At 36.5% G+C, this 26,489-nt stretch overlaps 1 protein-coding gene across 1 annotated transcript in view; it reads right to left on the bottom strand.

The window, feature by feature from the left end:
* Positions 1-26,489, bottom strand: part of TACR3 (tachykinin receptor 3) — a 94,084-nt gene that overhangs the window by 5,132 nt on the left and 62,463 nt on the right. The window contains exon 4 of the mRNA XM_019416298.2: positions 1,791-1,987. Coding sequence (XP_019271843.1) covers positions 1,791-1,987 — 197 coding nt within the window. The remainder of the gene's footprint in view (positions 1-1,790; positions 1,988-26,489) is intronic.

Below are 26,489 nucleotides of genomic sequence, written 5' to 3'. Positions count from 1 at the left end.
CAAACGTAAAGCACTGCATAGTGGAGGCCAACTGGAAAGAGAGCCTCGGATTTAGCTTATAGTTACTTACATGAAGTTCTGTTTCTAGTTGTGCTCAAAACACATTGGTTTATTTTTTTTTTTTTAATTTTTAAATGTTTATTTATTTATTTTTGAAAAAGAGAGAGAGAGAGAGACAGAGGAAGAGAGAGCACACAAGCAGGGGAGGGGCAGAGATAGGGAGACACAGAATCTGAAGCAGACTTCAGGCTGTGAGCTGTCAGTACAGAGCCCGACACGGGGCTGAAACCGGCGAACTGTGAGATTATGTCCCCAGTCAAGGTCAGACGCTTAACCGACTGAGCCACCCAGGTGCCCCAGAACACACTGGTTTATTAAGGGAATTATCAATGTTCTGAAATGTAACCATGCTCTTCCATGTTCTGACCATTACAACCAAGATGATTTTATCTGGAAACCACATTTTATGATTCTTTCCAGTCTTAAATCTGACTACAGTCAAATACTGCTTTTTAAAAAGTTTACTTTAAAAGTAGCTTTTCCTGGGGCGCCTGGGTGGCTCAGTCGGTTGAGCGTCCGACTTCGGCTTAGGTCATGATCTCACAGTCAGTGGATTCGAGCCCCGCATCAGGCTCTGTGCTGACAGCTCAGAGCCTGGAGCCTGCTTCCGATTCTGTGTCTCCCTCTCTCTCTGCCCCTCCCCCACTCATGCTCTGCCTCTCTCTCTCTCTGTCAAAAATAAATAAACATTAAACAAATATTTTTTTTAAGTAGATTTTCCTTAGCATCTGGGTGGCTCAGTAGGTTAAGCGACCAACTCTCCGTTTCGGCTCAGGTCATGATCTCACAGTTTTGTGAGTTTGAGCCCTGCATTGGGCTCTGTGCTGGCAGTGCCTAGCCTGCTTGGGATTCTCTCTCGTTCTCTCTCTCTCTCTGCCCCTCCCCTGCTCATGCTCTCTCTGTCTCTTTCAAAATAAACTTCTTAGAAAAAATTGAAAGTAGTTTTTCCCTGGCCACCTCAATTTCTTCAGAACTCATTTCCATGGAGGCTGCACCCTCTCTTACTCACTGACCTCATTATATAGGAAGGAGGGTTGGAATTCTCCTTGCCCTGACTGTTGCTTCTAGAACCCTCACAGCAACATCTTCTATTTTGAAATGTATTTACAAAACATCCTTCTTAATAGAGTCCACTCACATATGCCATCATCTTTTCATCTTGTAGAAATTATCCGTACATTTCTATGAATTATCTTCATTTCTTTGAACTGGGCATTTTTTTTTCCTGTGCAGACAAAATTCTGATGGGTTTGGAGGCAGAAATAAAAATTTCCCAGTTAGAACTTGTAAGCATATTGTTTTGAGAATGTAATGGTTAAGGTGGGATACTTCATAAAGTAGGAGGAAGTCTAGAAAAAAAACCACGCTCTGTACTCCTGTCAGTGAATTTTTCAATTTTCCCTTCTTTTTGCATTAAAAATTCTTTTTAATATTTCTTTATTTTTGAGAGAGAGAGACACAGAGCACAGATGGGGAAGGGGCAGAGAGAGAGGGAGACACAGAATCATAAGCAGGCTTCAGGCTCTGAACTGTTAGTGCAGAGCCTGATGCAGGACTCGAACCCACGAACTGTGAGATCATGATGTGAGCCAAAGTCGGATGCTTAACCAACTGAACCACCCCGGCACCCCTTACTTTTGCATTTTTAATGCAAAAGGGGGAACAACATTATATGCTTTCAGCTAAGCCAGGAGTGACAAGAAACTTGCATTTAGTAATTTTGTTTTTACCTTTTATTCAAACAGCAGTAGATGATGGGGTTGTACATGGTGGAGCTCATTGCCAGCCAAAAACTAGCCAGATAGACCTGCTGGATGTATTTCCATCTGTTCAGCTGTTGATAGATTGCTGTGAGGATGAAGTAAATATGATAAGGCAGCCAGCAGATGGCAAATGTCACCACGACAATTATCATCATTTTTACAACCTAAAAGGAAAGAAGTAAAGAGGTCAGTTTTGGAAAATTCAAAAGTCATTAAATGTACTGCAAATCATATTTTTCTGCCAATATAGTTAAATATGTGGCATGCTTAAGGCTTAGTATTAGAAAAGTAAGAGGTAATACAGGGACAGCTGCCTAAGGTAAGCCTGAAGAAAGCATGCTAATGTCACTAATCCTTCTTTACCTAGCCCACATGAATGGGTGGCACTAACTCAAACAGAAACAAATGTATCTTAACTGGCATGAAGACAATAAGTGTTCACAAAAATCCAAAGAGCTTCGGGGAGAGAGGAGCAAGATTTGGCTGTGCTAGCCTGCACAGTAAAATAGCAGAGATATTATACCTAGACAAACTGCTGCATCACTGGGGATAATTTAGGCTGTTAGGGCTGGGCTGGTTCCTCAGTATTTATTATAGCCTGACCATAGTGAAGACTATTTGGTTTTCTTTACTCTCATACCATGCTCATGAGGCAACCTTCTGAATATTAATATGGTATCTCTTATAATCTGATATTGGGGAAGCTTTCTCTGCATAGTGATGATGAATATTCACATTAGTCTGAGGAAATATCATTAACTTTAAATTTGTAAATAGGCAATCATCTGGCTTATACATTCATTAGGTCTTTTGGTAAGCATGAATCATTTCCTCGGTTTCCACACCTCTGAAACAAAATATTCTAGAAAGCCCTGGCCGCAGAAGAATATCAACCTGTATTTCTCTACCTCTAGGCCTTAAGTTCCTAAATGGCAAAAAGAATGTCTTAATTATCTTAATATCCCCAGCATCTAGCACAATCCCAAGTATATAGCTGAACATAAACAATTAGATATAGAATGAACGAAAAATGAATGACAGTGTACAATTTGCAATAGTGGGTTGAATGAGAGGATGTTTTATGTGTCCCTAAATAAAATAAAATCTGTGCATTGTCTGTGACTATAAGAAAGGTAAACTCAAAGTAGCTTGGCTTTGTGTGGAAAAGGAAATAATACTACTATCCTATGATGACCTCATTTAACATTTCTCATTAGCAATCTATCTACTAAATTTGTTCATACTTCTTTTGGCAATATGGAAATAGTAAAATGTTTAGAATAATATATGCTAAATAAACTAACTTGGGAGCTTACCCATAATAGATCAGAACACAGATCAGAGAAAGTCTTGACATAAATGACCTATGGGGCATCTTAGAACTATGGAAACACACTATTTATGACCTGGGCTTGTCATTTCTCTGCAAGTTAGGGATTCAGATGAAATGTTGGCAAAGTTAAGAGTCAGGAGAGATTCTAGAACAAGGCAAATCATGAAGTGGATCACTGTGGAAGGCAAAGCTTTCCTAAGAGTCTCATCCCTCTAACATCCATGTGACTAGCATTGATCTGATGGACATTGGTCATCAAAGCTGAAGATCCAGGTCAATAGCTCACAGAATGTCATCACTGGCTGCACTACCTAAAGCCTTTTTTCTCAGTGCTCTTTAAACTGCATTTCCACCACCCCCCCCCGCCCCCGCCAGAAAGCTCTGTTCAGATTTATGCATTTATCTCTCCTCTTTCTCATTCATGGATTTGTGGCATACAAGTTAAGAGTTATATTTTATTACAATTCACACTTATACAATGTTTCACATATTTAACAACTTATTAGTTGGTTTTCAATGTGTTTTAAGAAACTGAGGCAAAGACCAAGAGTTTTGACTGCTGTAGTTCATGCAACTAGGCTAGATTTTATTTATTTTTTAATTTTTTAAGTATATATTTTTTATTTTTTTACTTCAAGAGAGGGAATGGGAGGAGCAGAGAGAGGGAGGGGGAGAATCCCAAGCAGGCTCCGTGCTGTCACTGTAGAGCCCGATGCTGGGCTCGAACTCATGAACTGTGAGGTCATGACCTGAGCCGAAATCAAGAGTCAACCAACTCAGTCAACCAACTGAGCCTCCCAGGTGCCCCTAGGCTAGAGTTTTAAAACTAAGATTTTTAATTCTTTTTTCCCCCTTGCCTACAGTTAACATTTATTGAGTGTCTGGTAGGTCTCAAAAACAGTATAGAGAAAAATAATGAATAGAGGACTATTCCTTATCTTGAAGAAGCTTACAATATAATGAAAAAAATGTAAATTAAAAAATGCATGGAAATGTGAATATAAAGATGTATATAAAATTGAAATAATATTTATAAGAAGTTACTAGTTTATTTTAAGCAAGAATGACGCAGTGCATGGTAACTGTAGTCTCAGGGGATGTAAGAGGAGTGAAACGAGTTCTATTGCCTTTTTATCTTGAACATATGAACATCATACTATTCCTTGAACATGATAGGCAAGCTCCTGCCCAAAAGTATTCTCCCTCCAGAACATTCTTCCCGTGATTATTCCCGCTGGTAACACCCTCATCTCCTTCACGCCTTGGTACAGCTGTCACTTTCTCTGCTACTCCTATTCTGACCGACCTGTTTAAAATTGCAGTCTGCCTTTCCAGTTCCCAACCCCTTAGCTTGCTCTTTCTTTTCAGTTTTTTATGTTTATTCTTTACTTTCTGTCTCCTCATGCTAGAATATAAAAGGGCAAGAATTTTCTTCTTACTTTGTTTGTTGATGCATTTCAGGCACATAGGCTGGACTTCACATATAATCAGCTCAAAAATTTTTTAAATTAATGAATGAAAATGAATACAAAATGAAAGAAACTAAAGGACATGTAGTTGGTTAAGAGATGTCCATAATTTTATTCAGTCATTGATTACTGGTATCATTTGTCCTCCAAGTTTAAAATGGGCATGCATATATAAAATGAGCATGACATTTTATTGCTGTTTCATATTTCTAGGCAAACAAATTCAAGAGTACGAGCATACAAACAATATAACCAATATATTATTTGGGGTGCATGAAAGCATTAAATTTTATTCTGAATAAGTGTTAAGGGCAAAAAAAAAATCTGTAACAATGTGAACAAGGTACAGTCTACTATGTTAAATATGGTATGAACAAATATGCATAAACACTTCTTTGAATGCTTTTTTGCAGGCTGACCACAAACTCCCTATGCATGAAATTGTTTTCCAATAATAGTTAAAGACCTACAAAGGCTATCAGAGTCTTTTACATGACTTCCAACCACGTGGAAGAAGTCCATAATGGGGGAAAATTAAAGTGTAAGTGGAGAATTAAATGAAAATGCCTCTGGAAGAGAAGTTTCAGATAACTTCTAATTCACATATATAGAGCCTTATGGACCTTGATATAAAACATTTCAAAACTTATTTGACAATGTTTAGGAAAAATCTAAAAGACCCTAAAAGAAAAAGAAAAGATCTTTCACAGTGAAACACGGCTATAATATACTTCATTCATTTATTTCTATAAAATACATTTTGACTGTTAGCTTCAGTCTCTGCTCACAAAACCTTGTGAAATTATTTCTGATATCAAACTTTCAGGACCCAGGTTTAATGTAAATGCAAAAGTGGGGTCTTGGGTGGGAGTAATTGCATTACTTTGTGAAGTGCCAAAGTCATGAAATTGTAATCCTACTCTTTAAATTGCTAAGGAAAAGAACACTTTGAAACACAAACCATGAGCAGTGACAGCTGTGCACATGCTGTGAGCAGTTCCCCTGTGTCTCATGGCTGGACAATGGCACTAGCACATAAATACTAGGCGGGAAAGGCATTCAGTTGGTAGACTTCCTAAAAATCCTGAAATTTTTAGGCAAGATAAAGAGACTGAAAATTTAGATGATTCAAATCTTTCATCATGTCCTAACAAATTTTGTTGTGACTTGATAAAAACATTGATTGATGTTGAGTATTTCATGAATCTGAGATGTGCGCCTGCCTCTGAGACAAGGGGATTTGTTTTCCATGGCAACATGGACAGTTGTGGCTACCCACCACTGTCCTTGGCACAGACATTTCCTAGCAGGAGGAAGAAGGGAGGTGTGACAAGCAAACAGGCAGGATGGAAATGCATGTCTTGGTTAGTGAAAATGAGCTTTGGGCACCTTTTCTTAGTGTATCAAAGGGGAAAAAAAATCTTTGATTTTTGTATCCTGTACAGGTTAGACTGGAATGCCTGCAGCTGTTCTTATCTTTCATATTAAATTAGTGTAGTGTGGATGATTTTGAGGTTTAGGTCATAAAAGAAAAAACGTAAGTCTAGGAAATGAAATAAAATACTGCCAACCGTAAAAAAAATCTAGGAGTCATATTCTTCAGTGCAGGATTTATTCTTTATAAATGTCCGAACTGGAAATTACCAACTCCATGTGAGAGCAAGCTTCTTGTTTTGATTAGAACCTCTTCAGAACGTGCATTCTGGAGGACCATCCCATGGATCACACCCTAACACTGGCCCATGCCTTTTGTCTGCACAAATGTTCTTAAATGGACCATTATATTTCTTTAAGTCAAAATTTCAGGCCTGTTCATTCTAACCACACATTAGCAAATTAAAATGATATTCTCAGGAGCAAGATATGGAAAATATTTCAACAGCAGCATCAAAATTTAAGGTACCATTTCATGGGCTACTTAGGCTGAGCTTTTGCTACTTCTGTTTCAAAGACTAGTCTTAAAAAGTTCAGTCTCAAGTGAGAAAATAAGAACTAAGCAATGATAGCTGTGAAAAAAGTGCAGGGTGCTCCAGAAGCCGAGGTGAATTTTGCTAGCATGAGAATGGATGAGAATATGGGCATACTGGGTAAGTGCCATTCAAGAAATGTGACACTTGTGCCAACTCCAAGTAACATGTGCATGCAATTAACGTTAACTTAGAGTAATGCCTATAAGAAATTATGTCAAGGGGATATGTTTAGAACTTTTTATCCAAAAACAGCAGAATACACATTCTTCTCAAGTGCACATGGAACATTCTCCAAGACAGATCATATGATGGGTAGCCCTCAATAAATATAAAAGAATTGATATCATACCATGCATATTTTCAGATCACAATGCTATGAAACTTGAAATCAACCACAAGAAAAAATTTGGAAAGTCTCCAAATGCATGGAGGTTAAAGAACACCCTACTAAAACAAAATGATTGGGTCAACCAGGCAATTAAAGAATAAATTTAAAAATATATGGAAGCAAATGAAAATGAAAACATGACAGTCCAAACCCTTAGAGATGCAGCAAAGACAGTCCTAAGGGGGAAAATACATTGCAATCCAGACCTATCTCAAGAAATAAGAAAAATCACAAATGCAAAATCTAACTGCACGCTTCAAAGAACTAGAAGCAGAACAACAAAGAAACCCCAAATCCAGCAGAGGAAGAGAAAGAATAAAGATTAGAGTAGAAATAAACAATATAGAATTCTCCCCACCCTGCCTAAAAAAGAAACAAAAACGAAAACAAAACCAACCTACCAACCAAACAAAAAACCCCCCAGTAGAACAGATCAATGAATCTAAGAGCTGGTCTTTTGAAAAACTAAACAAAATTGATAAACCCCCAGCCAGACCTCTCAAAAAGAAAAGAGGGAGAATAGACAGATAAAAATCATGAATGAAAGTGGAGAGATCACAACCAACACCACAGAAATACAAACAATTATTAGAGAATACTATGAAAAATTATATACCAACAAATTAGACAACCTGGAAGAAATGGACAAATTCCTAGACACCCACACACTACCAAAACACAAATGGGAAGAAATAGAAAATTTGAAAATGACCCATAACCAGCAAAGAAATAGAATTTGTTATCAAAAATCTCCCAACAAATAGGGGCACCTGGGTGCCTCAGTTGGTTAAGCGTTTGACTTCAGCTCAGGTCATGATCTCATAGTTTGTAGGTTCAAGCCCTGCATCAGGCTCTGTGCTGACAGCTCAGAGCCTGGAGCCTGCTTCAGATTCTGTGTCTCCCTCTCCCTTTGTCCCACCACCTCTCATGCTCTATCTCTCTCTCTGTCAAAAATAAATGAATATTTTAAAAAATTTAAAAAAAATCTCCCAACAAATAAAAGTCCTGGGCCAGATGGCTTCCTAGGGGAATTCTACAAGACATTTAAAGCAGAGTTAATACCTAACCTTCTTCAACTGCTCCAAAAAATAGAAATGGAAGGAAAGCTTCCAGACTCATTCTATGAAGCTAGCATTACCTTGATTCCCAAACCAGACTCCACTAAAAAGGAGAATTACAGGCCAATATCCCTGATGAACATGCATGCAAAAATTCTCAACAAGATACTAGCAAATTGAATTCAACAGTATGTTAAAAGAATTATTCACCATGATCAAGTGGGATTCATTCCTGGACTGTAGGGCTGGTTCAATACTTGCAAATCGATCAATGTGATGCATCATATTAATAAAAGAAAGGATAAGAAACATATGATCCTGTCAATAGATGCAGAAAAGGCATTTGACAAAATACAGCATCCTTTCTTAATAAAATCCCTCAAGAAAGTTGGGATCGAAGGAACATATCTTAACATCATAGAAACTACATATGAAAAGCCCACAGCTAATATCATCCTCAATGGGGAAAAACTGAGAGCTTTCCCCCTGAGATCAGGAACACAACAGACATGTCCACTCTCACCAGTGTTGTTTAACATAGTATTGGGAGTCCTAGCTTCAGCAATCGGACAACAAAATGAAATAAAAAGCATCCAACTTGACAAAAAAGTCAAACTTTCACTTTTTGCGGATGACTTGATACTCTACATGGAAATCCCTAAAGACTCCACGAAAAATCTGCTAGAACTGATACATGAATTCAACAAGTCACAGGATACAAAAATCAATGTACAGAAATTGGTTGCATTTCTATACACCAATAATGAAGCAACAGAAAGAGAAATCAAGAAATTGGTCCCATTTGCAATTGCACCAAGAACCATAAAATACCTAGGAATAAACCTAACCAAAGATGTCAAAAATCTGTATGCTGAAAACTATAGAAAACTTATGAAAGAAATTGGAGAAGACACACACACAAAAAGGAAAGACATTCCATGCTCATGAATTGGAAGAAAAATATTGTTAAAATGTCAATACTACCCAAGGCAATCTACACATTCAATGCAATCCCAATTAAAATTGCACCCAATTAAATTTGCATTCTTCTCAAAGATAGAACAAACAATCCTAAAATTTATATGGAACCACAAAAGACCCCAAATAGCCAAAGTAATATCGAAAAAGAAAACCTCAGTGGGAGGCATTACAATCCCGGACTTTAACTTCTACTACAAAGCTGTAATCATCAAGACCGTACGGTATTGGCACAAAAACAGACACACAGACCAATGGAACAGAATACAGAACCCAGAATTGGACTCACAAATGTATGGCCAACTAATCTTTGACAAAGCAGGAAAGAGTATACAATAGAAAAAAAGACAGTCTCTTTAGCAAATGGTTCTGGGAGAACTGGACAGGAACATGCAGAAGAATGAAACCAGACCACTTTCTTACATCAAACATAAAACTAAACTCAAAATGGATGAAAGACCTAAATGTGAGACAGGAAACCATCAAAACCTTAGAGGAGAAAACAGGCAACAACTTCTTTGACCTCAGCCACAGCAACTTCTTACTCGACACGTCTCCAAAGGCAAGGGAAATAAAAGCAAAAATGAACTATTGGGACCTCAACAAGATAAAAAACTTCTGGCCTGCAAAGGAAACAATCGATAAAACTAAAAGACAACCGATAGAATGGGAGAAGACATTTGCAAATGACATATTGAATAAAGGGTTAGTATCCAAAATCTATAAAGAACTTACCAAACACAACACCAAAAAAACAAATAATCCAATGAAGAAATGGGCAGAAGACATAAATAGGCACTTTTCCAAAGAAGACATCCAGATGGCCCACAGACACATAAAAAGATGCTCAACATGACTCATCATCAGGGAAATACAAATCAAAACCATTTTGAGATACTGCCTCACACCAGTCAGAGTTGCTATAATTAAGAACTCAGGAAATAACAGATGTTGGTGAGGATGTGGAGAAATGGGAAACTTCCTGCACTGTTGGTGGGAATGCAAACTGGTGCAGCTGCTGTGAAAAACAGCGTGGAGGTTCCTCAAAAAATTATAAATAGTACTACCATACGACCCAGCAACAGCACTACTAGGAATTTATCCAAAGCATACAGGAGCACTGATTCATAGGGGCACTTGTACCCCAATGTTTATAGCAGTGCTTTCAACAATAGCCAAATCATGGAAAGAGTCCAAATGTCCATCAACTGATGAATGGATAAAGAAGATGTGGTTTATATACATAATGGAATACTACTGGGCAATGAGAAAGAATGAAATCCTGCCATTTGCAACAACATGGATGGAACTGGAGGGTATTATGCTAAGTGAAATAAGTCAGTCAGAAAAAAACAGATATCATATGTTTTCACTCATATATGGAACTTAAAAAACTTAACAGAAGACCATGGAGGAAGGGAAGGGGAAAAAATAGTTTCAAACAGAGAGGGTGGCAAACCCATAAGAGACTCTTAAATACAGAGAACAAACTAAAGGTTGAATGGGGGGGGGGTAGGCAGGGGAGAGGGGAAAATGAGTGATGGGCATTGAGAAGGGCACTTGTTGGGATGAGCACTGGGTGTTGTATGTAAGTGATGAATCACAGGAATCTACTCCCGAAACCAAGAGCACACAGTATACAATGTATGTTAGCTAACTTGACAATAAATTATATTAAAAAATAAAATAAAAAGAAAGAAATTATGTCAAGGGGTGCCTGGGTGGTTCAGTCAGTTGAGTATCAGACTCTTGATTTCAGCCCAGGTCATGATCTCCCATTTTGTGAGATTGAGCGCCATGATGGGCTCTATGCTGACAGTGTGGAGCCTCTTGGGATTTTCTCTCTCCCTTTCTCTGCCCCTTCCCCATGCGCATGCACTCTCTCTTTCAAAAATAGATAAACTTAAAAAAGTACGAAATTATGTCAAGCCTAACAAATGAAAAAGAAAACTATGTGTGTATGTGTACAAATATGGAAAACATTTCTGTCTATGTGTGTGCATGTGTGTGGTATTGTATTTGGACTCTACTTCTTTATGTGTTATTGGTCATGCTTCATTTTTAGTGTGTTTTCATTTTTTCCATTGGAAACTTAGACTTTGAGAACATTGTAAGACTTTAGGCTTATGACTATCTAAAGCCAAAGAAAATGATGCAGCCATAAAAGGGAAGATGAGATGAAATTAGAAAAGGAAGTACATTATAGCAAGAAGAATAAAGACTGATGTTATGGGATCCTGGTTAGAGATGAAAATGAACGGAGGCTTCTTATGGACCGAACTGTGATCCCCCATTTTTAAAAAATTTATAAGATTTATTTATTTATTTATTTATTGAGATATAATTGATATATACTGTGTATGTTTAAAATGTACAATGTGATGATTTGATGTATTGAGAGATGATTACCACAATAAGTTCTCTCTCCTCACACGTAGTTACTGTTTTTGTATTTTTGTGCCTGGTAAGTACATTTAAGATTTACTAGCAAATATATATATATATATATTTATATTTACTTGCAAATATATAACCAGTATAGTTAGCTACAGTCACCATGCTTTACATTAGATCCTCAGGACATATTAATTTGGTAACTGGGTCAGTGGGAGACCTTCAGGAGAGGCATTCCCAGTTGCTTGTGGATGGGCCTCTGGTGGAGTCCATAATGGGTTAGTAGAATCCAAGTGCTTCTGATGATAGGTTCCGTTTACCCTGCTTGCTGTTTTCCCAATCACCCACCAGCTTCCTAGTCCTGCAGCTCGTGACCCAGTTCTCTGGATGGAGAGAGAGAGACGTGGGCCTTTTCAGCAGCACCTGCAGAGCTGGGGTAGTGGATACTCACTCACTCACATGCTCTCATACCCCCTCAGGAGGAATCACCTGTGAGAAAGACTCTGTTGGCATTGGGCTGGGTCACTTTTAGGGAGAGGCAAATTTCTCTTAACTTACAGCCAAGGGAGCTATAGCCAAGTTCTCAAGGGTATAGAGATGTTTCTGGGTCTCTAGGTGAGACTTCGTTTCAGCCTCCTGGATGCAGGCCTGCCTTCTCAAAATGATTCTCCTCTTTCTTGGACTGCATCAGAATAATCAAGAGTGTCCTATTTGGATCCTTCAACTCCCCAAAAGGCACTTTTGCCTGTGGATAGATGCCAAATTGTTATTGAGTAAGGATATGACAAGACATGTCTTATTTGGTCATCTTGCTGATGTCACTTTTCAAAATTCCTGTTGAAGTCCTAATCCCCAGTATGTCAGCATGTGACTATATTTGTTGATAAAGTGTTTAAAGAGCTAAGTAAGTTAAATGAGTTCATTAGGTTGAGGGCTAAATCAGTATGACTGGTGTTCTTGAAAAAAGTGACTAGAACACTGACACACAGAGAGAAGACCATGGGAAGACAGAGGTTTGCAGCAGTCTGCAAACCAAGCACTGAAGCCTGAGAAGAAACCAACCTTGATGACACCTTCAACTCAGACTGCTCACCTCCAGAACTGTGAGAAAATGCATTTCTGTTGTTTAAGCCACCAGTCTATTGTATTTTGTTATGGCGGCGTGAAAAGACAATAATGGTGTTTGAAATGCTGAGGATGCTAGGTAATATGGCTTCATGCCAGCAAAATAGGAGGCAAAATACTATGCAGGGTCCCAGAAAATGGAGATTTCTAAAGAGGTTTGGATTGCTTGTAGAATTGCTTTTAGCAATATAGAATTCCTTTTAGCAATATTGCTTATAGCAATATAGCATATATAGCAAGATAGGCTACGATCTCTATTTACATCAGTTGATCCTCTCTTAGGTTATAGATGGTCTTCCTCATGAGCACTATTTTCCATGATAATTCCTTTGCAGCAGAAATAATGTCAAGCACATAGAAAGCTTGCTTGCTGAATGAGATGATAGATTTTTCTTGGTTTTTATACAATTCAAAATCCAATTGATTAAGGCAAACCTTCTTTGTTATCACACTTAGGTGTTCACCTTTGACGGAGCAGGGCCGTTATGGCTTATAGGTTAGAGGAAGAGAATTAAAACAGAAAATAGCCAGAAAACAATTTCTATAGTTTGAAAAAACAGTAGAAGTAGATTTCTTTACCAGCATTTCATGGGTATCCAAATAATTAAGAGCAATTTTAACAAAAGCTTTTTTTAAAAATTTTTTAATGTTTATTTATTTTTGAGAGAGAGAGACAGAGTGCAAGCAGGGGAGGGGCAGAGATGATTACATTACAAAAATGTAATAAAAGTATACTGTTCACAACATATGGACAAAACACAAAAATACTAATTCATAATGGACTATGAGAAGGTGGTCTGATAACGAGAATAGAGTCTGAAATTCTTTGATCAGTATCTTGTGCTGTTACCTACCGAGAGGGGCTGGGTTGTTAACATTTTAACTGGAGTGCAGTAAAGAGCTCATTCCTGACTCTGCATTTCAAATTTCTCCCTTATATAAAACTCTAGAAGATACCCCAGTATTTTCAAACTAAACTTGTGCTCTGCTTAATGACGTTTTCATCCTACCTTTCAAAACTTCTATTCCCTTATTACCTTCCTGCTCCAGTTTCTGTTGATACAGACTGTGTGCTACAGAATGCAATGCCCAGCACGAGTGCTGTAGAGTATGCATCAGCCAGGTAGTTCTAACACTCACTTTGAGACTCAACAAAGGAAAATCGTGCTGATAGCAACATTGTCCTTTGAGAGAGGCAAGGCCAGCAGATGCATTTGTGGGTAACACTGATGGATGACCCAGTGGAGTTGTGTTACAGGCTTAGTAACAGGCTTAGTGCTTTTTATACTCATTAAAAAAACAAAAAACAAAAAACAAAAAACCTTTCAAATGTATGAACTTATCATGATAAACCTTTGACCACATAGTTTCTTTATTTTATGAATAAGAGACTTAAAACCAAGGAGGTGGAGTGTTTTCTCAAGATCACAAAGACAGGTTCAGAGCTAGGACTCCTTGGTCTCTTAATTCTTCATTGGCTAAGGACTCATTTTGCATACATTCTGCTTCTCAAAACCTTTAGAAAAATAGCCCTTGCTTCTTTCTGCATTTACATGCTCAGGGGATATGTAAGTAAAGGATAGTCAAACATCCATATTTTGCTGAGGATCTACCCACTTGAACTTAATATGAGATGAGATATTTTCCTAAAGCTAGAAGATGAAAGAGTGAGAAAAGAAGTTGGAATGGTGGAGTGGGCCGGGAACTAGAGGTTAGAATCCGGTTTGTCTAATGCAATGTGAATATGGACAGATTTATGTACACTAAAACTATGAAATAAGGATTCAGTACTACAAATGTTTTATGTGCTCATGTGGTACCATTTACTTCGATATATTTCATTTATGTAGAGCGTGTTTAAAGACAAATGGAAAAGAAGTATAAGTTCTTAACAATGCTGTATTCTTTACACCCCGTAGCCATAAAGTAGGTCTACTGAGAAGACTACTTTAGTCCCAAATAAATAGTTGCTGTTAGGATTTAAGACCCTTTGACATTCACAGAAGGGGAGAGAGTGAAGAGAATTTTTTCCTCAGTTACCTTCCCGGGGAAGTGAGTGTAAAAGAAAAAAACAACTGCAACCAGTTGCCATAGGGCAACTCCTTTTCTGTGCCAGGAATTTCTGGGGTAGATCTGGTATCTTGGGAGCATGCCTGGCCAGGAAAAAAGACTAGGCTGACATCATTTGCCAGACTGAGAGATTTTGTCTTCCTCTATATTGACATCACTTGTCCTTTTAAAAACACACTGTTACTAAGGGGTGCCTGGGTGAGTCAGTCAGTTAAGCATCCAACTTCACCTCAGGTCATGATCTTGCAGTTCATGAGTTCGAGCCCCATGTTGGGCTCTGTACTGACAGCTTAGAGCCTGGAGCCTGCTTTGGATTCTGTGTCTCCCTCCTCTCTGCCCCTAACCTGCTCGTATTCTGTCTCTGTCTCTCTCAAAAATAAATAACATTTTTAAAAATTAAAATCAAATAAAACACTGTTATTAATACGTTGTGGTCTGAAATGTTGATCCAGCCAGTGTTTTAAGATACTTTTGCAGTTGGCTTTTTATCTTGAAGGTGTGCACACTTTAATTGCTTTTTGAAACCGTATAAATCTAGAATGTTTAAAATTATGCTTTCCAATATCAAATCTAGTAGAAAATAAGATCAGCCACTGAAAATTAATATTTTTCTCTATAACATATGATAAACTAAGAAAGCATGGCTTATAAATAATGTTATTATCCTTATCTGTAGTTACCTTGAAATAAATCTTTGTGATTTGCACATGCTTATCACTTTGCCTAGAGTGCCCTGATCTGATACCTTTCCATGTAAACTTCTCTATCCATTTTTTAGGAGGTCACCTCAAGTTCACCTCTCTCAGTAGCTTCTCTCATTTCTTCATGCAAGTAGTGTTAGATGCTGTCTAATTGACTTAGCATATCATGCTTATATCTTATAACACAGATACATGTATACAGTCAAGCATGCTTCTGTTTCCTTCAGTCCAGATATGGGCATATGCATTATAATTCTTTGTGTCTCCAGAACCTAGAATAGTTCTTGACATTGAATAATTACCTGTTGACTGAAGTTACCTGGTTTTCCCACTCATTTTATAAACACTTTAATTGTAAGAAGCATCATTTATCTTTGTTTTACCAGTGTTTTGCCCTATTATGCATGTAATAAGATTTCAAAAATATGTATTTTTGAACATGGAAGGAAGAATTTCATTTTCTTTTTTCCCCCTTATGCTGTGCTTTTTATTCCCGTGCCCTATGCTTTCCATAACTGGAAGCCTGTATCTCCCTCTCCCCTTAACCCAGTTGCCCATCTCCTCCTTCCCTCCCCTCTGACAACCATCGGTTTGTCCTTTGTAATTATAGGTCTAATTCTGCTTCAAAAATATTATTTAAGTGAATAAAACAAAAATGCATTTAAATATCTTATATCTAAATTAAAATAATTATTATTGCCCCTGAATTTTGTGTTTAGCAAGATATTTGAAAAGAATAGCTATTTGAACCATGTGATGGCACAGCCTTCAGAAGGAAGTCAATTATTTTTGCTTATCTAATTTATTGTACACTTAGATTATGAATGTTGTGCAACAATGCCATTTTTCTAAAGAAACCAAGGCCCCAGACTCTAGAGATACAGTGCTAAATTAAAAAAGAAAAAAAAGTGGGGCGCCTGGGTGGCTCAGTCGGTTGAGCATCGGACTTCAGCTCAGGTCATGATCTCACAGTCTGTGAGTTAGAGCCCCACGTCAGGCTCTGTGCTGACAGCTCAGAGCCTGTAGCCTGCTTAGGATTCTGTGTCTCCCTCTCTCTCTGCCCCTACCCTGCTCATGCTCTGTCTCTCTCTGTCTCAAAAATAAAGAAAATAAAATAATTTAAAAAAAAGAGAAAAAAGTTATCTATTTCCCTACCATTTACATCCTATTAATGAGACATTTATTAAACAGTAAATATAAAAATACTGTGAAATTACAAATTATGATAAGTTCTATAGAAAAAAAACCAATCAGGGGCACCTGGGTGGCTCAGTCAGTTAAACGTCTGACCTTAGCTCAGGTCATGGTCTTGCCGTTCTCGAATTTGAGCCTCACGTTGGGCTCTGTGCTGACAGCTCAGAGACTGGAGCCTGTTTCAGATTCTGTGTCTCCCTCTCTCTCTGTCCTTCCCCTGCTTGCACGCTTTTGCTCTCTCTCTCTTTCTCAAAAATAAATAAACATTAAAACAAATTAAAAAAAAGAAAAAATAATCATGTCTAGATTTGTAGAATACTATGGAAGGTCTACTTGAGGAAGCACTATTTAAGCTGAAACCCAGAGGATGTACAGACAGATGAATAAAGGGCACATCATTTTAGGCCCTGATAATAGACTGTAAAGACCAAAACATGGTAGAAAGCTTGATGTGTTCAAACAACTAAGAGCCAGTGTGACTGGAACATGGTGTGTGATGGCAAAGTGGTACAGAACGAGGTTGGCAGAGTAAGTGACAGCAAGGTCATGTAGGACCGTATAGCTTATTTTCAGGATTTGCGATTTCCTTTATTTATTTTTTGCAATTTCCTTTATTTTCTTAATAGTATTGGGAAGCTACTGAAAAATTGCAAGCTGATAGTGAGTTGATTTACATTTTAATGTTTATTTATTTATTTTGAGAGAGAGAGAGACAGTGCTCTGGGGCTTGCATGAGTGGGGGAGGGGTAGAGAGAGAAAGAAGGAGAGAATCTCAAGCAGGCTCCACACGTACAGCTTGGAGCTGAGTTGATTTATATTTTAAAAACACCATTTGTAATATACAACATAGTGGCTATAGTTACTAACACTGTATTGTATACTAAAAGATGCTAAAGGAGTAGGTTTTAAAAGTAATCACAAGAAAATAAAGTATTTTTTTACAAGAAAAGAACTTTTAACTATATGTGGTGATAGATGATAACCACACTTAATGTAGTGATCATTTTGTAATACATACAAATGCCAAATCATTATGCTGTACACTTGAAACTAATAGAATGTTATATGTAAATTATATCTCATTAAAAACTCATTGTGGCTGCTGAGTGAAGAATGAATTTGGTGTGAACAAATGCAGACCTGCAGAAGTGAGTGGGAGAGACTGCTGTGGTAGACTTGTTGGCCATGATAGAATCTTGGAGAATTATTTCGATGGACACAGAGAAAAGTACAGAGATCGGAGATATCTTAGGGAGGAAAACCATTAGGATTTAGTAGTGGATCAGGTGAGGGCGAGAGAGCAAGGAGGGGGGCAGTTTAAGAATCACTCTTCTTAGGAATTAGTATCTGGGTAAATGGAGGTGTCATGCACTGGTATTTGGAAAAGTCAGACATGGAGACACAGAGATCAGTTGTGTATCTTATATTTTTAAATACCTGAGAAATACTCAAAGCAAGGACATCAAGTATGTAACTGATCACATAAACTTAGAGTTCATAGAAGTAGTATTGATTTATAATATGCACTTCAGAGTCAGTGATCTATAGGTGATATTTAATGTCATGGGAATGAATGAACATAGGAATGAATATAGGAATATAAGAATGAATGAATTATATATATTAAACATATTCATATATATGAATTAATTATATATGTGTGTAAATATATATGTAAATATATATATTTCCTGTTGGTTCTGTTTCTCTGGAGAACACTACTACAACTATGACATCCACTGTGCTGCACAGCTCCCTAGTATATACTACATATTTCCATATTTTTGGCTTTCCTAGAAGCAGCCAACTTCTAAGCATTTTCATATAAAAATGTATTTGATCTAAGAGAGAATACATTTTTTTTCCTGATTATCCAACCATTTGTAATCAGTTTAGCTAATGGCATTATGGCGTTGCTTCATACTTAATTAATTATTTCTGCAAATATATTGAACACTTTATATGTGTGGTCTTGGTTCACACAGTGAGGAAGGCTGAGTAATGCCATGATTGCCATGTGTAGGCTGGAGACCCAGGAAAGCTGGTGGAGAAAACTGATGTCTCAGGTGGTCAGGCAGAGAAAAATTCAACTATCCTCTGTTTTTTGTTTTTGTTTTTTCCAGACTCTCAACAGATTGGATATTCACCTACACTGGGGTGGGCCATCTGCTTTACTCAGTCCACCAATTCAAATGCTAATTTATTCCAGAAACACCCTCAGAGACACACCCAGATATGTTTAAGTAGATCTCTGGGCATCCTGTGGCCCTGTCAAGTTGATGCATTAAATTGACCATTACAGTAGCATAGCCTTCATATGCTCTTGGATTTGACTTTGATATGCCACAAATAGAGTAAGTTAGATACCTGTCTGTGTTGTTCACTGCATTTTATTTCAATGGTGGCTACAGAAACTATTTCCACACACGAACTTATTTTTGTAGAATGTGATCTTGTGTCAGGATAGATTTATTTACACCCTAAGGCAAATATAAGTCAATAGAAGCTTGTGCTTTTGTTCTTTAATAGCAGCAATGGTAAAAAAAAAAAAAAAAAAAAAAAAAAAAAGAAAAGAAAAGAAAAAAGAAAAGGAAAGAAAGGAAAAAAGAAATGACTTTCCTTTGTAAGTAATTAACTCAAAAATGTAACAACATGTTGTACTTTTGGTTTTATAAGACAGTTTAGGAAAGAGGATAATACATACATACATACATACATACATAAGTACATATATACATACATATCTCAAAAGATAAAAGTAAAGGACAAACAGTTGTCTCCTAAGTTGAAGGGAAACTAAAATTTGTTGAGAAATTGTTATCTGAAAAGCCTACGCTACATGCACTGTGTGAGTTACTTCAGTTTCACTAATGCCAATTGGTACATATGGGAGGTGCCTGGCAGTGTTTTAATTACAGTTAAATGTCAAGTAGATATGCATTTCTTCTCTAACAGGGAGTATTGTCAAGAAGTAGAAGAAGCTGATTCTGGAGATAAAGATAAATAAAACATTCTTTTTTTTTTTTTTTTTTTTAAGTTTATTTATTTTGAGAGAGAGAGAGTGGGGGAGGGACAGAGAGAGAAAGAGAGAGAATCCCAAGCAGGTTCCACACTTTCAGTGCAGAGCTCAACGCGGGACTTGAACTCATGAACCATGAGAACATGACCTGAGCTGAAACCAAGAGTATGACACTCAACTGACAGACCCCAGGCACCCCAATAAAACATTCTTGTATACAGTAAGTTCTTGGTTATTCTGTGAATGAATTCATATCGCTAACCTAGACCTCTCCTCTAACTTGTTTTTTTTCCCCTCATAATCCTTAGATGTTTTGTATATTTGTATTTTGATATATTTCTTCACTTCTCAATGGTGACATCTTTTTTAAAAGTTGGAGTTTTACATTTAAAAATCATATATTTAGTCTCATATCATAATTAAATGATCTTATCTTTTGTGTTTTAGTTCATGAAGTATAGCTTATTGTTGGTATTCTGCTTCTTGTTTCTAAGCAGCTGGGTTCCCTATGGTTTGTTTTTATTTCTTTTTTTAATTCTTAAAGATTTAAAAAAATTTAAAGTAATCTCTACACTTACCATGGGGCTCGAACTCACAACCCTGAGATCAAGAGTCACAAACATATTGTACCAACTGAGCCAGCCAGGCACCCTTGCTTTTATTTCTTTTTTCCAACTCCAGGCTCTGTTCATCCTTGCCTGTGAAGATAAACTGGAAGTGTTCTCTTCAAGCAGCAAATCTGCTTATGTGTTCTTGGAAGATGCAGAGGGTAGTCTGCCCCACGTGTACATAATGGGAGCTTTAACATTCTCACGGTCTCAGCAATGACGAGGTGTATTTCACACACCCCTCTGAGCTCTGCCCACTGTCCTATCTCAGTTGCTGCTTCACTCAGGAAAATTAGCAAGTTGTAGATGAGAAGGTAGAGCTTCAGGCCACCATCTTCCCCCGGATAGATGATTCATTGGGATGTCTTAGAGACATCTCAAAATTTTATGTATAAAAAAAGCTTCCATTCTCTTCCCTTCTTCAAAGCTGGTTCTCCTGTGAATGTCCCTATCTCAGTAAGTGACACCACCGCCCATCTAGCACTGGAAGCCAGACACTCAGAAGACATGCTTGTTTCTTTGTACCCCTCATTTTTACTGCTGCATTCATTGCCGAGGCAAATCCTGTTGGCCAAGTCACCAAAATATGTTTTAAATCTCTTCATGGCTTTTCATCTCTACTGCTATAGCTTCTGCAAAAGTTACCATTATCTTTCTCCTGGTTGAATGTAATAATCACCTACACTGGTCTTTACTTCCATAGCTAGAGTGACTTAAAAAAAAATGAAATAGATTTACTCTCTAGTTAAAATGATTTCCTCATCATATCTGGAATAAATAAAACCAAATCTTCTTACTGTTGCTTAAAATTTCTACCGCATTTTGCTTCTGCCCTGTTCTCTAGTCTTACCCATTACATATTCTCCTTGGTTCTTTATGCTCCAGCACTCGTCTTTCTCATCCTTAAACACGTCAATCTCCTGTTCCAGGTATTACTACCAGTATATCTTTTCATTATTTTGTTTATCTAGGGGGTCTCTCTGCTCTGCTTGAATGCAAATCCCATGAGGGTCTTGAACATTTTAGTTTTGTTTATCCCTATATCTCTGGAATTTAGAACAATAATACATACAAGACACGATTACGCTTTTTCAGATAAATAAATAAACCTATATGTGAATGGAATAGTATTTAATATATAAAATAAAATAAAATATAAAATAAAATAAAATATAAAGTATAACATTTATATTTTAGAATTTTTTAAAAAAATGAAATAATTGGCATTCTTATACATAGTCCAAGGCTGTGGCAGTCTGAATAAAATATACCTTTATCTTCATAGAGAGAGAGCATTATAAAGTTTCTCCTTGGATTCTCTCTATATTGCAGAACTAATTAATATTATATGGATAATTTTGCACTGTGCAAAAATAGTCTTTAACATTGTCATATTTTTAACAGTGATAGATGGTGCTAATGCTAATGAGTCTTCACATATGCAAAGCGGTCATTATTTAGTCTCACGACATGGGTATGGAAATAGAAGAATGGATGCAGAGCCAGGAGATAAGAATTCTAGTCACACAGCATCACTAGCAAATTATCTGTGTGATCTTGTGCAAGTTATTTAATCTCCCTAAACTTCAGCTTTCTCGTAGGATTGTGATGAAGATTATTTAAAATAATGCTTTTAAAGATTCCATGGGGGAAAACTGTCAAAACTACTATGATATTTTAATAGCTGATAATAAAATAATTGTGTTAGCTCACGCTGCTATAATAAAATATTGTAGACTATATGGCTCAAATCGCAGACGTTCATTTTCTCATAGTTCTAGAAGCTACGGGCCCAAGATCAGGATACCAGTAAAGTCAGTTTCTGATGAGAGTCCACTTCCTGATTGTAGGCAGCTACCATCTTACTGTGGTCCCACAGGATTTCTTCTTTGTATGTTCACAAAGAAAGAGAGTGAGCTCTCTGGTGTGTCTTCTTATTAGGACATTAACCTTATTGAATCAAGGCCCCATCCATCCTTATGACCTCATTTAACCTTAATTATCTCCCTATTTGCCCTATCTTCAAATATAATCATATTAGGGATGGAGCTTCAAAATGTGAATTTTTGGGGGTCCGGGGGACACAATTTGGTCCTTAGCAATAATAAATGTAAGATATTATATTTTCAATTGCTCATTTATGGATGTGTTTAGTTCTTTTATTTTCTAGACTTTTCCTTTGAGTTGTTAATTATCTATTGATATTTTCTAGAAAGTAATGTTTTTCTTTTGATGTTAGTTTTAATATTTATATTAATATATCACAATTCATTGTTTGGCCTAGGAAGAATGATTTCCAAATTTGGAGAGACCCAAAACACAGAATTTATAAGGAGCTGCAGAGAGGAATTCTTTCCCTGATATTTTAAGGATTTATTAAGTTGGTTCTATTTAGAGTTGAGACCAAAAAATTTTAATCATTCATCAAATGGCTAATCAGTGGTGTATGTTTAAGCACCAACTCTCTGGAATAGTTACAAGGAAACCTTGAAGACTTCATTGCACAGAAATATATATGGTGTCAAGAACACTAGACTCTAAGACTTGAGTTAAATCTAGGCCTTGTTCAGAAACAGCTATGTGGCCTTCAGAAAATTACTTAATCTTTCTTCATATAAATAGTGTTACTAGGAGGGAAAAGACAAGAACACTCATCATGCAGGGGGTTGTGATGTTTAAATGGAAATGTGGATGCCAGGCTCATAAGATACTCTGGGCATGCTGAGATATTCATTTTTATTTTATTCCCAAATCTGACTAATTTATATGTGTGTTTTAAGTCATTGGTACACTGGCCTAAATTGACTATGAACATGCCTTTTTTAAAGGCAAAGAGAGGCTATGGTGGCAACAGGGGGATAATGGGTAAAATGCAGACTGAGTACTAGAGAGCCAAGAAATTTTGTCAAATTTTATAACAGAAAATGTGCAGACAATAGGAGTTTAAAAAACAACTCTTTTTTCATTATAGTCCCTGTTATTCATGTATGTGTGTGTGTGTGTGTGTGTGTGTGTGTGTGTGTGTGATTGTGAATGATAGAGACAGAGATATTAAGAGAGAGAATAAAAAAGTGAGAAGTGGCATCAAATCTATGTTTTCCATTACAGTGAAAGAAAATAACAAGCCTAACTATTTTATACTTAACAGTGGCTTTGTCATTTCTCCAGTATAACATATTTCTATAAAATAACAGGATAAAACGTATCCCTTGAAAAGCTATCCTATATTAAACACTATTATATTACCAGGAAGAAAAAGATTAATAAATGTCCTGTTGTTGATACTTGTTTTAGCTTTACCACTGGAAAATTAGTAAAGTGAAACTTACTTAATAAACTATTAATTGAACAATAAAAAGATCATAAAATTTTTAAAAAGTTAAAAAACAGTTTGACTGTAATGACCATTTAACTGTTAACCATAATACATAGAACATAAAATCAATTCAAGGCATATAATCTCAGGATTTTTTCCTATTACTATTTGAGTTTTCAGTTGGTTTGTGAAGTTTATCTGAGAAAAAAGAACGTAACCTATGTATCTACTCCTTTAGATGCATGAGTAACTTCTGGGAAAAAGTGATATTCTCTGCTCTAATGATTCCAGAAATATATTCTAAAATAGAAAATTTAAGTCTTCCTCATCATGTGTCAGGAAAATTGGAAGTGATCTAGAAAATTAAATTTTTGGGGTTCAATTAGATCAGTAATGTCAGAAACTAATGACTTGTGTTAGAGGAAACTCCTAGCTGGGATATTGGAGAATATGAAATGAAACATTAGTCCAAGTTCGTGGGTCACTACACAGCACAAAAGGTACAACCAAAGATAAAGGACAGGACATATATAAAGATGTTTCCAAAAAAACCCCTACTAATATATTATGTAACTTGTATATAATGTATACAAGTATGTATAGAGGGTATACTGTATTGCATACAGTACATAGACAGTAGCTTGTATATGTATACACACAGGTACACATATGTATATGTGTGTACACACATAATTCATTTTTCCCCCAAATAGTTATAAATTCTTAAAAAAATATAAACAACAGTAACAACAGCAAAACCGTTTCGTAACACTGGAGAGTGATCAAAAGGAGAGTGAACATGTATACAAACTTTTCCTAAGTCCTTGGCCGTCCTGCACTCACATGTGCAGGACCAAGGCTATGAGCAATTTGGGAGGTAAACAATAGCTAAAAGGATGCAAGAGTGGAGAGATTTTAGCAGCCACTTCTAAAGGGGGAGACAGAATTTTAGAGTTTGAGTCTCACCAAATTAGACGGTCTCAGTAAACATCTTGGGTTTTTCCAGAAGAGCTAGGCTTTAAGAGTAAATACTATACCCACAGTTAAGAGATTAACCCTAAAACTAAGGGCAAAACTAAAATAGATTTACCCTAACAAAATATAAAACCAATTTCCACAAATTTGAATGATGCACCAGTAATTTAACTGACCACTAGAAGAAAGCACAGCAGTTTTCAGATGAAGATAGTAGCATACAGAGTCTCTTAACATCCTATCTCATGATATCCAGTATAAAACCAAAAATTATTATATAAGCACATATAAAAAATGTGATCCATAATCAAGGAAAGGAGGAGTCGATAGGTTCTGCAGTTCGCATATAAGGCCTGTAAATAACTATGATAAATATGTTAAAATAGTTATAGGAAAAGGTGATTATAATGAATTAAAAGATGTAGGCTCTCAGGAGATATATCAAAACTGTTACAAATGAAAATGTTATAACAATACCTGAAATCAATACAAGGTATTAGATATCATTTCAATTATGATTATGTGAATACTGATAATTACTTGATAACACTTGATTCATTTTGTCAGTATTTCATATCACTTTCCAAAATTATACTCCTATAATACGATTTTTTTCTATCACTACTAGAAGAGAAGAATAATTTTCTTAGAACCTTTAAACTAGCAAAATCATTGAAGTGTTGAGTTCCCATTAATTGTTGCTATTTTTGACTGGAGTCTATTCTTGTTAGCAACTTATAAAACATGAAAATTAGTGTACAATGTCTTATCAAAAATGAAAACCAGATTTGGAGAGCCAAAATGAGTCATGATCTTTTAATATTTGAGTCATAATATTAGAAGACCATGATTCACTTGAGTAATGGCTTAAGACACATAAGCAAGCAACATAGAGCAACCTTTGATTCATTTGAAATATTCTATTCTTCACATTATGTATAAACTTTCACATATGATAACAATTATTTTTAAAGTAATGACTCACTTGAATAAAGGAGTGGCAGAATTAAGCTATCATCTGTCCCCACTTTGAGAGCATTATGTTCATCAGGCATCCAGGAGGAATGGCAATTATTAAAGAAAATACACCTTGAGACCCCATGAAGCTTATAGGTAGAGAAGAAAAATGAGGAGTGAAAATTATGCAAAATATTGAAAGTTCAATGTCTATGAATTTAGAAGTATCAAATTCTCACTGTTTTTCAATCTTCTTTCAAGGGCATTTGGTCATCAGAAAAAAAATCCAAGGAAACAGCTTCATTAGTTCATTTTAAAAGCATTTATAAGAGTTCCTGAATTATGCTAGACACTCTCTAAATTGTTGAATATCTAAAGATGAATAACACATGAACGTTGCTCTTCAGCTTTGTAGAGTTTGTTGGAGGAGATAGTTAAGCAAATGGATGTTTTCTATATAATGTAGTGTAAGTCGCATGCTAGACTTTTCCATATGATGTTGTGAGTGTCTGAATGCAAATTGGGGTGGAGGTATCAAAGAGGCTTCCTACAAGAAGTGGTTGTGGTATAATCAAAAGACAGAAAGGAAATAGCCAAGTGAGGGGTGCAGAAAAGGAAGGGGTGAAAGAGTAGGGGAGAAGAGTGTCCTGGTCACAGAAAATAAAATATGCAAAATTTATGCCTTACTCTAGTAGTACAAATGGTTTGACCCACTTGCATGTAGTGTATAATATAAGACGTGCTGATGACGAAGTTGGGAGGAGTAGATGGAAATGAGATTAGGGAGGGGCAACATGCAGTTTATAGGCCAGAGAAGCCATTAAAGGATTTTATGGAGGACATTAAAAAATTCAGATCTTAGAGAGATCACTTTGAAGACACTGGAATGGATTTTATCTGAGTGAGACTTAATGGAGGCAGGAGTTTCTTTCATAGGCAAGTATATAACCTGGGGAGACATTATGTATATCTAAATAAGAGTAGAGCTGGAGCTTATGAAAGAAGGTAATCTGAGTGCTTTCAGAGTTAATTTGACCTTGTTATTGATTCTATTTCGGTTGATAAAAGGGAGATGTTACAGATTATTTCCAAGTTTTGTTGTTGTTGTTGT

The sequence above is a fragment of the Panthera pardus genome, unplaced genomic scaffold (genome assembly GCF_024362965.1).
Source record: "Panthera pardus isolate Hobbes unplaced genomic scaffold, ASM2436296v1 HiC_scaffold_13, whole genome shotgun sequence".
NCBI lineage: Eukaryota > Metazoa > Chordata > Mammalia > Carnivora > Felidae > Panthera > Panthera pardus.
This window is presented reverse-complemented; position numbering and strand designations above follow the sequence as displayed.